This window comes from Artemia sp. Qi Xiang Cuo, chromosome 17 (assembly GCF_049724085.1).
Source record: "Artemia sp. Qi Xiang Cuo chromosome 17, ASM4972408v1, whole genome shotgun sequence".
NCBI classification, from domain to species: Eukaryota; Metazoa; Arthropoda; class Branchiopoda; order Anostraca; family Artemiidae; genus Artemia; species Artemia sp. Qi Xiang Cuo.
This window is the reverse complement of record NC_142810.1, coordinates 19,643,515-19,660,042: the sequence shown is the minus strand read 5'-3', so window position 1 is coordinate 19,660,042 and position 16,528 is coordinate 19,643,515. Positions and strand designations below refer to the sequence as shown.

Here is a 16,528-nt window from a genome sequence, read left to right as displayed (position 1 = left end):
ATACTGACATTTTTAGCTGATGCTGTAAACTGTGATGGATACCACAAGGACCGGAGACCTCATCAGGCATCATCATGCATCATGCTTGCCTCATCAGGCAATTTTGTACATGTTCATCTTTTGTCCCTATGGACCGTGGTTCGTCATGTATTAGGCTGCAGCTACCGCTGCAAGCACGATGATTGGGTTGCCGTATGAGCATAAAGCTGATAGTTACCTAATCGCCAAGACTAACTGCATATGCATATAAAATGGAAGGAGCTTAGAACCACTACCCCTCCCCTCCCCATCACAAAATAAATAAGTAAATATTTACAACTCCCCCATAATTTCCTTTATTTAAAAAATTCCACTTTTTATAATTTCAATTTCCCCCCAAGCAAGCAATGAACACCCCCCCCCCCCACCTAAAAAATTACTGCTTATGCACCTGATTGCAGCATATTAACAGGTAGACTATGGTCAATGGCAACTCTCCCCAAAGATTTCCAAGTTGTTCTAATAAATTGTCATTTAGTTAGTCCGTTCTTTGATGTTTCGACAAATTTATCCACCCCTTCCTTCATATCTTCTCCCCCTCCTAAAAAACAAAACAAAATGGATGCGCGCGCCTCTGTTTAAATAGCTGGTGCGTATTGGCTATCTCTGCGTCACCAGTTATTATACCTCTCATATCTTAGTTTTTCCCTTCTTCTTTTTTGTTGACTCAGAATAATTCTACTTTAAAGTGTAACTACAAACCCAGGCGAAGAGTACGGGGTAGGGAGGGCTATGCCCTCTCCTTGGCCAAGTTCGGGAGGGATCAGCCCCCAAGAATCTTCGGGTTTCACTCCGAAATGGTTTTAAATGTCTGGAAAAAAAGTGTTTTTGCATCAGGTTCGAGCCCCCCCCCCCCAGAAATATGTAAACTCTGAGCCTATGACTGCAAGTGAAAACTTTGGAGTAATTCTGAACACATAATTAAAGAAGTAGATGAGCAATCATTTTAATGTTATTTTTTTATATTCTACCATGAAATTTTGTTAAATCAGGACTCTGTATTTTCATCAAAATTACTAAATTACAAAATTGACAAATTTAAATACTAAAAAAGATATTTTGATCCTTCGGAAGCTAATTTCATACCTAATGTACTTAATACGTTCATTCATAAATAAATGTATTAATTAAATTATACTTAATTATGTTATTATATATGATTATATTTTATTAATCATATCGTACTATATCTAAATAAGTATAAATCTATAAAATACATTTATTCTGAAATAAACGTAAGCAAGCACCATATTCTTAAGCACTCAATCTCCATATTCGTAAAAGAAACATAAATATTTTTCATTAAGATCATATTTTTTTTTTTTTTTAAATATTTTTCATAAAGATCATTAAAATCAAAACTTGGTTAGTCAATTAAAAGGATTTAATCAATATGAATTCTGAATTAGTTAATTATTACCTCAAGGTGGCATCATTTTTTAATATTTCTTTTTTAATCTGGGGATAAAGAATTTGGGAAGGCTTATTGGACTGGGCATGGAGCATAGAGATCATTTTCTTTAGATTTTTATTTTATTTTTGTTTATAATAAGGGTATTTTCATTTATTATTTTTTAAGTGTATTGTGTATTAACCATGACCCAGTAGGACTTTTAGTGTCAATAAATCATATCATACCATATCATATAAATATAATCCCAACAAACACAACGAGAAGATGTACCTGATAAATATCCATGCCCACCACATGCTTCTCTAGACTCCTGAATAGCGTCTCTTGCAAGCCAGCCAGCAAGTGGTTTAGCAGCCGAGGATAAAGCGTGAATCTCAGCTCCCATTAAAGCCTAAATAAATGTAAATATATCCCTTATCACAAACCAAGGCGAAGAAATAAAAAAAAACTGGATAGAAGCGGGCTCAAAATGATATTCCTCAAAAGCAGTGACTCTGCTGGCAACTACCACCAATACAAATTAAATCTAAACAGTAGCCGGCTTTAGGATTCTACTAAGCAGCTCTTGATGTTGATGTTTTGTTTCGAACAGTTAGTGGATTTATTAGTAAATTTCGGTGAAAAAAGTTGCAACTTAAATTTTTAGGTGCTTTTAAATCTTTAAAAGATTTTTTATACAGTTCGCGACAAAAAAAGAAGAAAAAAATAGTACACAACTGAAATTAAGGAGCAACATTAAAACTTAAAACGAACAACAATTATTCCGTACATGAAGGGGGGCCTTCCTTAGCCCTCACTCTTTACGCCAAAGTCGAAGTTCTTTAAGAAATACCTGTCATTCAAATTGAACGGCCATGCGTTTGAGCAGTCTTTCTTGAAGAATTGTGACAAAAAGTCGAACTTTAGCGTAAATAGCGAGGGTTTAAGAAAGGAAAGCACCCCCCCCCCCCTCTATATACGAATAATTTCTGTTCGTTTTAAGTCATAATGTTGTTCCTTACTTTCAGCTGAAAAAACTTGTTTTTTCTATATATTTAATTTCTGATCATTCTTCAAATTACACCACGAAGTCCCCCCCCCACCGTGTAAAATTTTTACTGTAAAATTTTCCCCGGAGACTTTCCTCAAAACTCACCACGTGGAAAATCCCCCCCCCCCCCGTAGAAAATACCCCCAAAAATACCCATAATAACAAATTCTATACGGATGATACGCAAATTGCGCAACTTACGGCCCTTTCCCGAGGGACTATGGGGGTTTTGTCACCCACAAAGGCTTAGTTATTGGACCTTTCACTATGCTGAATCAAATGCGTAACTCAAAATTATAATCGGATATATTTAAGGAAAAAGGGGCGTGGGGGACTGGCTACCCTCCGATCTTTTTGGTCACTTAAGAATAACACTAGAACTTTTGCTTTCCAATCGAATGAGCTCTCTGTTGATCTTCTAGGATCACTGGTTTGATATGATTACCCATAGGGGAAAAAAAACAAACAAAAAACAAATAAACACGTATCCGTGATATTTTTTCTGGCAACAAAAAAACGGAAATTCCACCTTTTTGTATATAAGAGCTTGAAACTTCTACAGTATGATTCTCTGATACGCTGAATCTGATGGTGTGATTTTCATTAGGATCACTTGACTGTTTATGGGTTTTTCCCCCTTTTTTGAATATTTGACAATTTTTTTTCTGGCTGATAACTTTTGATGGGTAATATTCACCTTAATGAGCTTTATATATTTAAAATCAACATAACAATTCAATTCTTTTGATGTATCGGATGTTATCAAAATTATGTTTTTTCTAATTTTAGTTACTATTGAGCCGAATCGCTCCTTACTTATAGTTCGTTGCCACTAACTGCGTTATTCTTAATATAGAAAATCGATAAGTTTAAAATTACACATCAAAAGTTACGATCGTGAGAAAAAATTTAAAATGTTAAAAAAAGGGAGAACATTCCCAAAAAGGCGCATGATCTTATTGAAAATTATGTTATCATATCCAGAATATCGGAGAGCCAGAGTATAGAGGTCTTAAAGCCCCTGTCTATGAAAATACATCTTTTTTTGAAAATGATGGTCATGGACGCGGTGTGAATTTGTTGTTTATTGTTGTTATATTTTCCACGGGTGATCGCATTGAGCCACTAGCCCTAAAGAGCGCTCGAAAAGTTAAAGACCGCTCATCTGAAGAGAAATTAAAAGCTCTAGCACCCTCTATAGATGAAAAGGAAACCGTGCCACAAGAATGGACCATTTTGAACGATTTTGTTGTATTTTATATCAGTTTTTACCTAGGTGGGCCAAAATACTAATGACGCAAACTTCTGAAATATCCGATTGGGTTAGATTTATCTAAAAGCTATATATTGAGATTTTCAGTTTCAGAGGCCATAATGTCACGCGGAAAAATATTTGTTCCTAAATATACATCCAGCAGATACAAAATAAACGGTTAATATGGTCAATCATTTTTTTAGCTTCATCTAACTGAATTTATCATCTGAGGTTTCATGTAAATAGGTACTGTGGTGTGTAATTGTGTATCAGCATCTGCTATGCACTATCTTCCTTTTTCAAGGGTGATCGAGAAGCCTCAAAGATAGCGAAAAAGGACAAGATAGCGAAAAAGGACAAGCCACAAAAAAGTGGCGTCTTCTGCTATGTCATTGCGTAAAAAAAAAAACTTCAGTCCAAATAAGGCTGAAATGCAATCGACTGAAAAAGCTGATTGATTTAGCTGGAGCAAACTTCTGAAATACCCAAAATTGGTGAAATACCCAAAAACTTAATTGGTTTAGGATTATTGATTAGCTATATATTAAGCTTCAGAGTTTTAGAGGGTCTAATGCCGCGCAGTAACACATTTGTTCTTAAAGATAAATCCAGTTAATATGATCAGTTATTATTAAGCTTCCCTTAACAGAGTTTATAGAAGCAAATTTCTTAAACCACATTGGCCTGCCATAATATAAAGAGAAAAAAAAGATCAAAAACGGTTTTTTTTAATACCAAATGAAAATATTGAAAAGTGGGGTTTTCTAAGGCCAAACGAAAATGCTGAAAAATAAAACGAATATTTCGGAAGGATAACCGCCTCTCTTCCTTAGCACGAACAAAAAAAAATTCAAAGAATGCCAAAAAAATACAAAAAGACAAAGAAAACCAAAACAACGCGGAGAGTAAACGTAAAAAAAAAAACAAAAAATAAAATAAAAACTAAAATTAAAAGATAAATAAAATTCAATAAAAGCCAAAATTAGAAGAATTAAAACCAAATACCAAATAATCACGATTAGCAACAAATCCAAAAACGCACTTTTCAATATTTTCGTTTGGCCTTAGAAACACCCACTTTTCAATATTATCGTTTGGCCTTAGAAAACCCCGCTTTTCGATATTTTCGTTTGGCCTTAGAAAACCCCACTTTTCAATATTTTCGTTTGGCCTTAGAAAACCCCCCTTTTCAATATTTTCGTTTGGCCTTAGAAAACCCCACTGTTCAATATTTTCGTTTAGCCTTAGAAAACCCCACTTCTGATCGTTTTTTCTTTATATAACTGAGTTTATCAGTTGAGGCTTCGTAAATATATGTACAGTGGTAAGCAGATGTGCATCAGTTATTTCGAAGGACTATCGGTGGCCCTCTTAAGTTTGTAATTTATGTACAAATGGAATAATTCTTTGAATTTTTGACCTGAAATGCAAAAAATAAAAATTTAACCTGAAACGAAAGCTGGGTAGAGTTGCTTTAAAAATTGTTTAAAATAATAAGATCCTGAAAACTAATTAGTAAAAACCAACATTTACAAACCTAACCTGACAAAATCCACCATATACAAAAAAGCCCTATATCTAAAAACTATAAATTCAGAGTATAGCCTCTTGTATTGAGAGCATAAATACTCTCAGTAATAAAGTGCATTGTTTGAGTAGTTTGTTTTTAGGCGAGTTCCAATACTCTTTGTGTTTTAGCCAAGTGGTTAGCGTGCTAGACCGTGAGACAAATACCCCTTGTCTGTGAGGACAAACATTCGAGCCCTGATGTCACTGGTTATTTGGTTTGAACGGGGGTCAGTGCCGTAACTCTGTAAGCTCAGACATAGTCGACCCAGCTCCAAGTGGGTACCTGAAGAAATATGGGGAAGGTAAACAGGAAGAGTGTGCAAGAGCACAGGATGGCTGCCCCCCCCCCCATTGCACTTCCAGGCTGAAGGGCCATGAAATGGAGATCAGCGCCGCCGATAGGGATTTGAAAATCCGATGCTGTATTCTGTACTCTTTAACAGTAACACTGGGTTTATTTAAAAATAAAGTATACATCTTCGATTTCATGAAACAAATTTGTACGGGAGAAAACCCTCCTAATAAATCAATAAACCAAAAAAAGAAAAAATAGAAGTCAACTTACCGGCCCAAAAACCACCGAACCTCTAAACACACCCAACAAATTTATAATATTTACATTCATTTCCATATTCATGTAAATGAATATGTGTTTAAATTTGTGTTTAAATTAGAAAAATGTGTTTCATCTTATTACGAACTATACCAAATTGGCTTAAAACAAATGATTCAGCATTTAAAAATTATAACGTTGAGAAATTAGTTGGTGACAAAAAAAGACTGAAATTTTATGCAGACTTACCAATTTTTCTGGATCTTCTTTTAACATTCCCGCCTGTCTAAACTTGAAAAAGTCAATGAGGAATGTTTTTGAGAAATAGAAGCCAGCATACATCGCTGCAATGTATGGAAACAACCTGCCTTGCTACAAATAAAAATAAATTAACCTTTACATAGTAATAAACCAAAAAGTAATAAACGTATCCACGTTGTTTGTTCAAGGGGGGGGGGGTAACGAAATTTTTTTTAAAAACGCCTCAAAAATTTGTTATATGCCCTTTTATTACGTTTTTATGAATCGTACAAAATATCGGGGGGAAGGGGGTTCCAACCCGGTAACCACCCCCCTCATTAATACGGCTTTGATTATTATGTTTTATTATCAACTTGTTTTTTTTTTCGCTGCTTAGTATCAATAAATGTATGCATCATGTCTATACGAAAACACTTTTTCTAATCATAGGCAGCGCTGCCTAAGAAAAGAGCGATGTGGGCACAATGTATTAATATTTTTTGTTTTTCTTTTTTGTTTGGTTTTAGACCAGGGCACTTCGTATCGAAGGAGTTGTCGTAGAAACTTCGAAAATGGCTCTTCTATTGGAAATTGAAAGGGCTAGTGCCATTTTTGACAGTTGATAGTGATTGGAGAGCACCTAAACCCCTCCCACGCCCACCATTTCCCCAGACTCATCCAATCAAAATTTTAGAGATACCCATATTGTTCAACGTAGTTGAAAGGTCTGAAAATTATGTATTTGAAGATCACAACCCTACTACAGCCCTCAAAGCAAGGGTTGTAAGTTATGCCTTTGGGGCATATAAGGTTAATCTAGAAAGGCTGATCGTATAAACTTCGGAAAGGGCTCATTGGATGGGTAATCAGAAGTTTTAGTGTCCTTTTTAAGATTGAAAGTGATCGAAGGGTGGATACCCCCCCCCCCCAACCTCGTATTTTCCCGAAATGCATCCGATAGAAATTTAGAGATGACCATTTCATCAATCATTTCTTATCAATATTTCTCAGTATATATGAATATATCACTCAATATATGATAATTAAAAATATATGACATCTCGATATTTAAAAATGTTGACGGCGATCTTTAGGCTTTATACCTTGACTAATACAAGAGATATCTAGTCCTTCTTTAATTTAATTGAAAATAAATCTATTACTTCTGTGGTTTTCCAAATCACAAAAGTAATGACTCCTTTTGTTACATGTGTCTTAAAAAAGGAACAAAATATACATTTCTTTGTAAAAAGTAGGCAAAGAGATTTTTTTTTTACTGATACGTCTAATGACTATTATGAAACAGTTCGTGGTAGTATACTGTAAAGGAGCAATTCCGTCCAATTGTAACCAAAATTCTAAAAAGAAGGAAATATAATAACAATTTATACAACAAAAGAATTTGCTTTTTATGTTGATTCCAAATATTTAAAATTCACAAATTTAATGTGATTGATTAAAAGCTATGAGCAGGAATTTTTAATATTTGTAAAAAACTGTAAAGCCATACATATATATATATATATATATATATATATATATATATATATATATATATATATATATATATATATATATATATATATATATATATATATATATATATATATATATATATATATATATATATATATATATATATATATATATATATATATATATATATATATATATATATATATATATATATATATATATGAAGTCAAATTGATGGAATCTAGTTTTTCCATTTAGCGTAATAATTTACTCCGAATTGATTAATTAGCTTATAGACTATTATGCAATTCGTTGATTTCATCCCTGAATTAAAGATATTTTTGAAAACTGGTTTGGCAGGGTTTATAAGGGTTGTTTAGTTTGTATGGCCCTGCGCAGTGGTGGCTGCACAAGGCCACCTTAAATACACAGGCTATTTTTAATCAGCTTAAATAATTAAGCTACGCGTATTTATTTTCACGATTATTTCAAATAATCGATTTATTTTCAAATATTGCATTACACACCTGAAATTTCAATAACAAACCAAAAATTGAATTTTCATATAACTGCCTTAAATACTTAGAAAATGTATTCACATATAAATACAATCTAAGATAGGTCTGTGAAAAAAAAATTAAAAGTAATTGCTAACTATATATGCAATTAATAACTAACCTGCTAACTAATTATGAAAACTAATAATTAGTTCTAAGTTCTTTTGATCACATTGTTATAAGGATACTTAGGCAGTTGTAAAACATAAACTGAGATAAAAAACTCAAAAAAAAGTTTCGGACTGTTTTCTAAAATATCAAAATTGAACTTTATCCGACAAAGATTTCTTTGTAACAGCACACTGTTTAAAGAAATTCAAATTGCTCTCGATTAAAACAAGGTTACGAAAAGAACTTAATTTTGTATTCTCCGTATACAGCTCAATTTGAAATGGCGCTGTCTATAACTGATTAACAGGTAGTTTTTTATAATTTGGGTGATTTTAGGGAAATTTCAACTTCGGCTATTTATATTTTTAATTTTTTATACTTCTGTAGGCAAAGCAAGCCAATTCGTAAAAATACAAAAATGAGATGGTTAGCTTTTCTCTTATTTTTATTTAACGAAGATAGCGGAAAAATTCTTCAAGATTTTAGTTGAATTAATGCGAAATTATAATTCAGTTTTTTAATTTGGTCCCTCAGAAACAGGACAACATTAATTGTTCATTCAATTAGGGCCTTCGGGAGCCCTAAGGTAAGGTAGGTCCCCGCTAAGGTAGGTTTCGGCGGTAGGGCCTTCCCCTACCCCCGAAAAAATTTAGATATGGCCGTATTAGAAAAATCCAGAAATAAATATGTTCATTATAATTGTAAAAACTACTTTTGTTTTACTAATCAAAAATTCATGGCTAATTTAAATATCAGCTCTAATTAAAATACTTTAAGTTTCAATTTATTTCACACGATTTTGTTTCTTATTTTTTTCCTTTTTTACAAAAATGAATAAAAACGAACAGAAATTAAATTAAAAAAACTAATTTTCTTAACAAAAGTAAAGAGCGAAAATATGTCTTCAGCAGAGTAAAAAAAATAAATGACACTATAAAGAATAATCAACTAAGAGTTACAAGAAACAACTTAATAAAAATGAAATCAATAATGAACGTATAAGTTACAAAAAATAAAACTAATATTCAATTCAGACTCAAAACGAACAGAAATTACTAAATAATTGAACAAGGAAGTTGTCTGTCTTGTACCCCAATTATATTTTTTTTTTTTTTTTTACAGTTATTATAAGATTTAAAAGAGTTAAAACTGTATAAGAGATAAAACAGCTAAAAGAAACGGATTTTAGACTTAAGAAAAAAATAAAACCATTAATGAACTTACAATGCAACCTGAATACAATTGATATTCTAATCAAACTCAAAACGAACAAAAATTACTAGAGAAAATACTTATATCTATTACTAGATATAATTACCAGATATATATAGCAGCAAATTGTCTCGTAATATTGGTATTATGCGTAAACTTAAGGTATCTTTTTCCGTGTGAAATTCTGAGAATATTGTATTTTTCTATGGTTCATCCATATTTCATTTACTGTTGTATGGTTTGGTCGAAAACATTCGTAACTCACCTCCATCCGCTCTGTGTAACGCAAAATATGGCAATTAGAGTTTTGTATGGTAATCAAATTGACCTATCTGTATCGGTGAGGTATCTTTACCGCGATTATAAAATTCTACCGTTGGCAGGAATATGCGTATTCTATAATGCTATGTTTGTGTTTAAATATTTAGATTCGGAGTTACCATCATGTTTTTCAGGAATGTTTAGTCTTGCGTCTACTATTCACGATCATTTGACACGATCTTCTCAGTTGGTGCGAAGACCAGCTATGGCTACGTCTAGGTCTAGGCTTTCAATTCGCCATGTTGTTCCATTAGTTTGGGAGAGTTTGCCAGAGAATTTGAGGAATGCTGGGGGTTTGCAGGAATTTCGTAAGTAGTTAAAGAACCATTGTTTTGATGTGTATATTTTGGATGGATTATTCTGTGCCAGTTACTTACTTACTTATGTCCCGGACGTCCTCAAGGGTCGCGTTGGGGCCATCTCCTTCACACATTCCTGGATCAGTTTCCTGCACAAAGCCCGGTCATCAGCTTGTCTTAGAAGGCATAAGAGGTCATCTCCGAAGTTGTCACGCCATCTCTTCCTAGGTCTTCTAGGTGGGCGGCTACCTTGGACCCTTCCTTCGAAGGTAACTTTTGGCAGGCGCGAGTTCTCCATTCGCTGTATGTGGCCCAGCCACCTAAGTTGCTGCAGGCGCACTTTTTGGAGAATAGTAGTTTCCCGCTTCAGCTGCTTCCAAAGATCTTCTTTCAATACTCTGTCACGGTATGTGATTCCGGCAATGCGTCGGAGGCATTTTGTCTCGAAAGCCGAAATTCTGCGTTCATCTTCGACTTTCAGTGTCCACGTTTCGCAGGCGTACACGGCAGCAGGTATGATTAGAGAGTCGAAAAGTCGAAGTTTCAGTTGCATAGATAAGTGTTTATTTTTAAAGAGGGGGGGGGGTAGCCTCTTGAAGCTTGCACTTCCTAGGGCAAGTCTTCGTTTTATGTCGTCGGAGCTGTTGTTGTCTGACGATATTAAGCTCCCTAGGTACACGAACTTGGTCACTGATTCGATTTCTTCGCCACTTACTACGAAATGGACAGTGGATGGGTTTGGGTCTTTTGTGGTGCGCATCGCTTTGGTCTTCTTTGAATTTATGAACATACCAAAGCTATTTGCGGCTGTTTAAAGTTTGGAAGCTTGGGTTTGTAGATTTGATTCTGTTTATGCTAGCTTATCAAGGTCGTCAGCATAATCTAGGGTATCGATGTTTGTACCGTTAACGGTCACTCCTACATTGTTCTCAAGCAGGGACAGTATTGCATGTAAGAATAGCTTGAAAAGTTGCGGTGAAAGTATGCAACCTTGTAGCACGCCCGAAGTTGTAGCGAACTCTTCTGTTTGGCCTTCTGGGGTCTGAACACAGTCGTACATATTTTAGGCTATGTTGACTATATTTTCAGGAAAGCCATAGTGGACTAGTATATGCCAAAGTCCATTTCGCCATACTAGATCAAAGTCCTGCTTAAAATCAATGAATGGTTGGAAGATTTCTTTGCCAAATCCAAGGTACCTTTCTGCGAGTTGCCTCACTACAAAGATCTGGTCGGTGGTAGACCGTCCAGGGCAAAAACCTGCCTAATAGTCACTGATGAAGTGGTCTGTTATGACTCTGATTCGGTTTAGAAGGATCCTTGTTATGACTTTAGCTGGGTGACTTGTAAGGCTTATGGGCCAGTAATTCTCAAAGTTGTTTTTAGGGCCTTTCTTGTTGAGCAGAACAATGACTACCTTTACCCATGTTTTTGGGAAATGGCCTGTTTGCCACACGGCAACAACCACTTTTTGCAGTAAGTCCTCTAGAAGATGACACCAATATCTAAGCAGCTATGCAGGGAAAACATCAGGGCTTGGGGCTTTATTGTTCTTGAGACTATGAATGGCCTTTTTTACCTCACTAAGTTGATGTGGGGGGCTTGGGTAAGATTCTATCTAGAAAAATACTGACAGCACAGTAGAGGTTTAAGTAAGACGCAGATTAAACTGTTCTTTAAAGGAGCGTTTTAATCTGCCTTTGATAGTACTACTGTTGCTAAAGAGCTTACCATGTTTACCCAAGATGCTTGCAGTGACTGTGAACATTTCCTGGGAGAGTTCTTTGACTGTTTTGTACATTCTGTGGTTGTTTCCTGATTTGAAATCCTTCTCGCAGGACTCGTACTTCTCCCGTATGTAATCTCTGAGGGAGCTGTTCAAATCTTTTTATTTAGAGTCCGCTGTATCCGCTTATACCTGTCTCTATTTTATCGGGCTTACTTTTTGCAAACCTGTCGCGTTTGGTCACAAAGATCTAGAATATCATATTTTATACAGAGCTTCTCGGTTTTAGGTATGTGGCCTAAGATTTACTTATCTGTCTTTATGTGTGCTTTGTTCAGTTTCTCAACTAGGGCATCTAAGATGTCAGGGGTTAAAGTCGACGGGAGTGACTCAAGTATAGGACCAAGACTTTTTTCTAGTGACTGCAGGAAAGTGGTGCGTGTGGTGGGTTCTATCGGTGCGGAGTCTTGGGATCTTATTTTTCTTTACAGGAAGGGTTTTGAGTCTGAGTTGATCCAATGTGCTCATTTCAATGACAAGATCTGAATCTAAGTTTCCCCCAGGCAAGGCGGTGGTATTTGTGACAGATGGTTTCCACCGTCCTGAGATGAGGACATAATAGATCAGATTTGTCTTCTCTCATCTGGTGATATCCAAGTTGCTTTTCTTCTCTTTCTATGTTTGAACATTGAGTTCGTAACAAAGAGATCATTATCCCTGCAGAACTCAAGTAGATGCTCACCACGTGCGTTTTGCCTCCCAAGACTGAATCTGCCTAAGACGTCACTGCCAAGCTGTGTGGCTTCTCCGGCGATAGCATTGAAGTTACCCATTACTACGAGGAGATCTTTCTTTGGGACTTCATCAGTTACAGACAGAAGTTGTTGATAGAAGATGTCAACTTTTTTATGAGGTCTTGAGGAATCGGGGGCATACACTTGGATGGTGGTAGGGTTTTATACTTTCGCTTGCAGCCGATTCATCATAAGGTACCCTGAGACTAACTTTCTGGCTATGAGTGCGTGCGTCCAAGGCTTTGCCAAAGTTCGCACATTCAAAGTTCCCAGGTAGAACGGGGCTTTCTGTGTCAGAATAGGGGTTTCTCCTGGTAGAGAGCTATCATCCTCAATGGGAATCGTCCTCGTCTGCCCAGTTCGCATATCTTCCTCTGAAGTCGTCAGATCATCGGCTCCCCTGTACGCGGTAACATTATCATTCACTGGTATATCTTTCCTTCCGTCGGTTACCCCGGACGCGGTAGCACGGTTTCGTCTCTTTGTTTTCAACTGATCCATAACTTAAAAGAAGAGGGTTTCATGGCTATTGTAGGACAGCGGCAAGCCACTCCTCTCTGCCAGTTAAGTTATGTTTTTGAAGAGGGTTTAGTTGCAGCTGAATATGATTATAAATATTATAATTTTGTTGGGTGTTGTTTGAAGGTTCGTTGGTTTTCGGGTCAGGTAAGTTGAACTCTAATTATGATTTTTTTTTTATCTTGTTTTTTTTTTTTTTTACTGATTTATTAGGAGGGTTTTCTCCCGCACAAGCATGCTTCAGGGAATCGATGATGTATACTTTATATTTTTAAATAAGCCCAGTGTTACTTACTTATGAAGTGGGAAATTTCCCCCCTTGCACTCATACAATCATAGCGCGATTGTTATACGCGCTTTACTGAAAGCAATATATAGTTTAAGTGATTTCAAACCGAGAGAGAAATAAAAAATGGAATTTTTGTCAAATAAAAACTCAAGGCCGTATCCAGAGTAAAGTGGTTACCTGGCTCGAGCTCATTGCCCCCCGCCCCGCCCCATCACCCGAAGGTTAAATTCTACTCGTAAAAAGCTACAAAAATGCAAATAAACTAATGTTTATGCATTTTGTTAAGATTTTTTTTTGTAAGCCCCTAGATTTTGTAAAACCAAAGAGAAGCGAAAGAAAGCACCTTTTTTTTTTTTTTTTTTTTTTTTGTAAGAATTGATTCGTCCTGGAACGTCGTTTTTCTTTGTTAAGTTGTGGTTAATGTTGTAACAAATAAAAACTAAATTCATTTTATATTTACTTTTTAATTAAAAATATAATAATTAAAAACTAAAATTCCAATAGCAATCAAGAAACTTTTAGAAGGATAGCAAATGAAAATCAAGAAGAATAACATCAAAGAACATTTTCAAGTTAAATGAAACAGTTTTATGTCAATATTCTTCTTCTAGTTTTATTTCTTTTAGAGCAATGGGGCCTAAATTACCTTTAGAAAATGAATAGTTTAATTTTTTGAGGAAATCCATTGTACTCTTTGCAGTGAAGTTTTGCAATAACGAATCGATTTGGTTGTTTTATGCATTTTAAAGAAATATGTTGGGAATGAAGAAATATTAATGGAACTTTAGTGCATATCAGTCTGATGAAACTAGATTGATATTAGAAAATGTAATCGCAGGAAAGTCGACAACTTTCGCTACTCTACTTATTTTTCAATGTTATAATAATAAAAGACTAATTGCTTAAAATATATATTGCTTTCAGTAAAGCGCGCGTAACAATCGCGCTATGATTGGAGGGGGAAAATTTCCCACTTCATATATCTAGCAACTTCTGTTCGTTTTGAGTTTGATCAGAATGTCGATTTTATTTTGGGTACATTCTGAGTTCTTTATTGGTTTTATTTTTTATTATGTCTAATATCCGTTTCTTTTATCTGTTTTATCTCTTATACTGTTTTAACTTTTAACTCTTACAATAACTGTTATAAAAAATTATAATTGGGGTACAACACAGACAACTTGCTCGTTCAATCATTTAATAATTTCTGTTTGTTTTGAGTTTGAGTTGAATATTAGTTTAAATTTCTATAACTTATAAGTCAATTATTGGTTTCATTTTTATTCATTTGTTTCTTTTAACTTTTAGTTGATTATTCATTATAATGTCAATTTTTTTTTACTCTGCTGAAGCCATATTTTTGCTGTTTACTTTTGTTAGGAAAAACTTTTTTTTTATTTAATTTCGTTATTAGAACAGCTCATTCATATGAGTGAAATTAAACAGAGAAATATCATAAATTAGTTTAAGTCAGCTGTTTGACAGCTTTTCTTGGGTTTTCTTAATAATAGTGGTTGGAAGGGTTATTATCATGGTACTGATATGGTAATTCTTCTTGTGTTTGCTCATTTTTCTTCCCGATTTTTTTTCTTTCTCGTTGTGTCAAACGAGCTGTGGCTCAAATGTGTTCTAAGACCACACTGAATAAACATGACGGAATAAAAGAAAGCAGAGCAATTAAACAAGGTGAAGTTTCCAGGTAGCAAAACCAGAAAATGATGCAAATATTAGCTCTTTCAAAGTTTTTTTTTTTCTTCTCTTTGCATTCAGGACAGCTGAGTAGACGTCTGAGCAGGATAATTTACATTACTTTCTGCTTTTCATTTGCTGAAAAACTTTTCCTCGTTTCATTGTTTTATGTTTTTGATTGCTTACATCTTAAAAGAAACAACAATTGGATGTTTATTTTTAGTGTACAGAGTAACGGATCTCATAATATGGCGATCTAGCGACCCCATTCGGCTAAGTTAGTACTCATTTTATGAAAGACTGAGCTAGGTAATGCCACTCTATCCGCGCCAACAGCCAAAAACAATATTAACGGTTTCTTATAACATCTACAAAACGTATGAAAATTCATTACAAATAGATCATTAATTATTTTTGCTACGACTTTTTCTAATTTTTACTAAAAATAGTAAAAGTAAAAAAAAATATGTTATTCACAACCCCTGCCCTTGGATGCGGTCCAGCTATCAGGAGATATAGCCATATTATTTTTTTCACACCATCTCAAACAAAAGTCCTCCAAACAGTAATTAGTGATTATCTAACGAAGCAAAAATGAAATTCCTTGATCGTAGAATTAAAGGCATTTTCCTTATAACCCCGTTAAATATTTCTTTATTGCCTTTTTGTCTGCCAAAAACATTTTTTTTTCCTTTTTTTTATTTACATGCGTCAGGGGATAGCGTTCAGAGGAACTAAGGCTTATCAATTTTTTGAAATAATGACATACTTGAAGTTGGTATTCAATAACTGGTAGTTCTTCGCCACCTTCCGGTCCAAACTGCCTTCTAACTCCTGAATAGCGAACGGATATAGCCAGAGCCTTCTGCATGTTAGCTATACATATGGCAACAATTCCTACACGTCCTGAAGATAAGTTTCCCAGCGAAGCTCCAAGACGTTTTCGGGGGTCCTTGAACGGTGAAACATAATTTCCAGCCTCATCAACATCACCGGTACGATTTAACAAGCACTCCCTTGGAACTCGATAATTCTTAAACATCATAAACCTGTAATTTACTCATTATTACTGCATAAGCAAAAATAACGGGATAATATAAAAATAATACTTATCGTACAGAATGAAAGTGAAGCAATAGAAATGCTGAAACAAGCATATTATCAGCCTATACAGGCCATTTTGCTCCTACACATGAAAAATTTTAACCGCAATGTTTTTGCGCAATCTGCTAATTAAATTGGCGAGTGCAATTAATCAGCAAAACTAAATTAGCACATAAATTTTGACCCAAACATAAAAAATTTGAACTTCTAGGTTTCGGGTTACCGTTCGTAAATACGAACGTTAACACGAGATACAAATCATTCATTTTTGTTACCGTTAGTCTTTGAAGACGTTTCTGAGACACAAGTTTTCTTTTGGGAAAAACCCACA

General features: G+C 34.8%; 1 protein-coding gene across 4 annotated transcripts in view; it reads right to left on the bottom strand.

Annotated features, from left to right (window-relative positions):
* The window catches only part of Acox3 (Acyl-CoA oxidase 3), a 71,166-nt gene that overhangs the window by 18,079 nt on the left and 36,559 nt on the right, over positions 1-16,528 (bottom strand). For all 4 annotated transcript variants that reach the window (XM_089103429.1, XM_089103431.1, XM_089103432.1 and 1 more), the window contains 3 exons: positions 15,863-16,142; positions 6,110-6,232; positions 1,724-1,844 (listed from right to left, as the gene is read on the bottom strand). In XM_089103429.1, the coding sequence (XP_088959555.1) occupies positions 1,724-1,844; positions 6,110-6,232; positions 15,863-16,142 (524 nt within the window). The remainder of the gene's footprint in view (positions 1-1,723; positions 1,845-6,109; positions 6,233-15,862; positions 16,143-16,528) is intronic.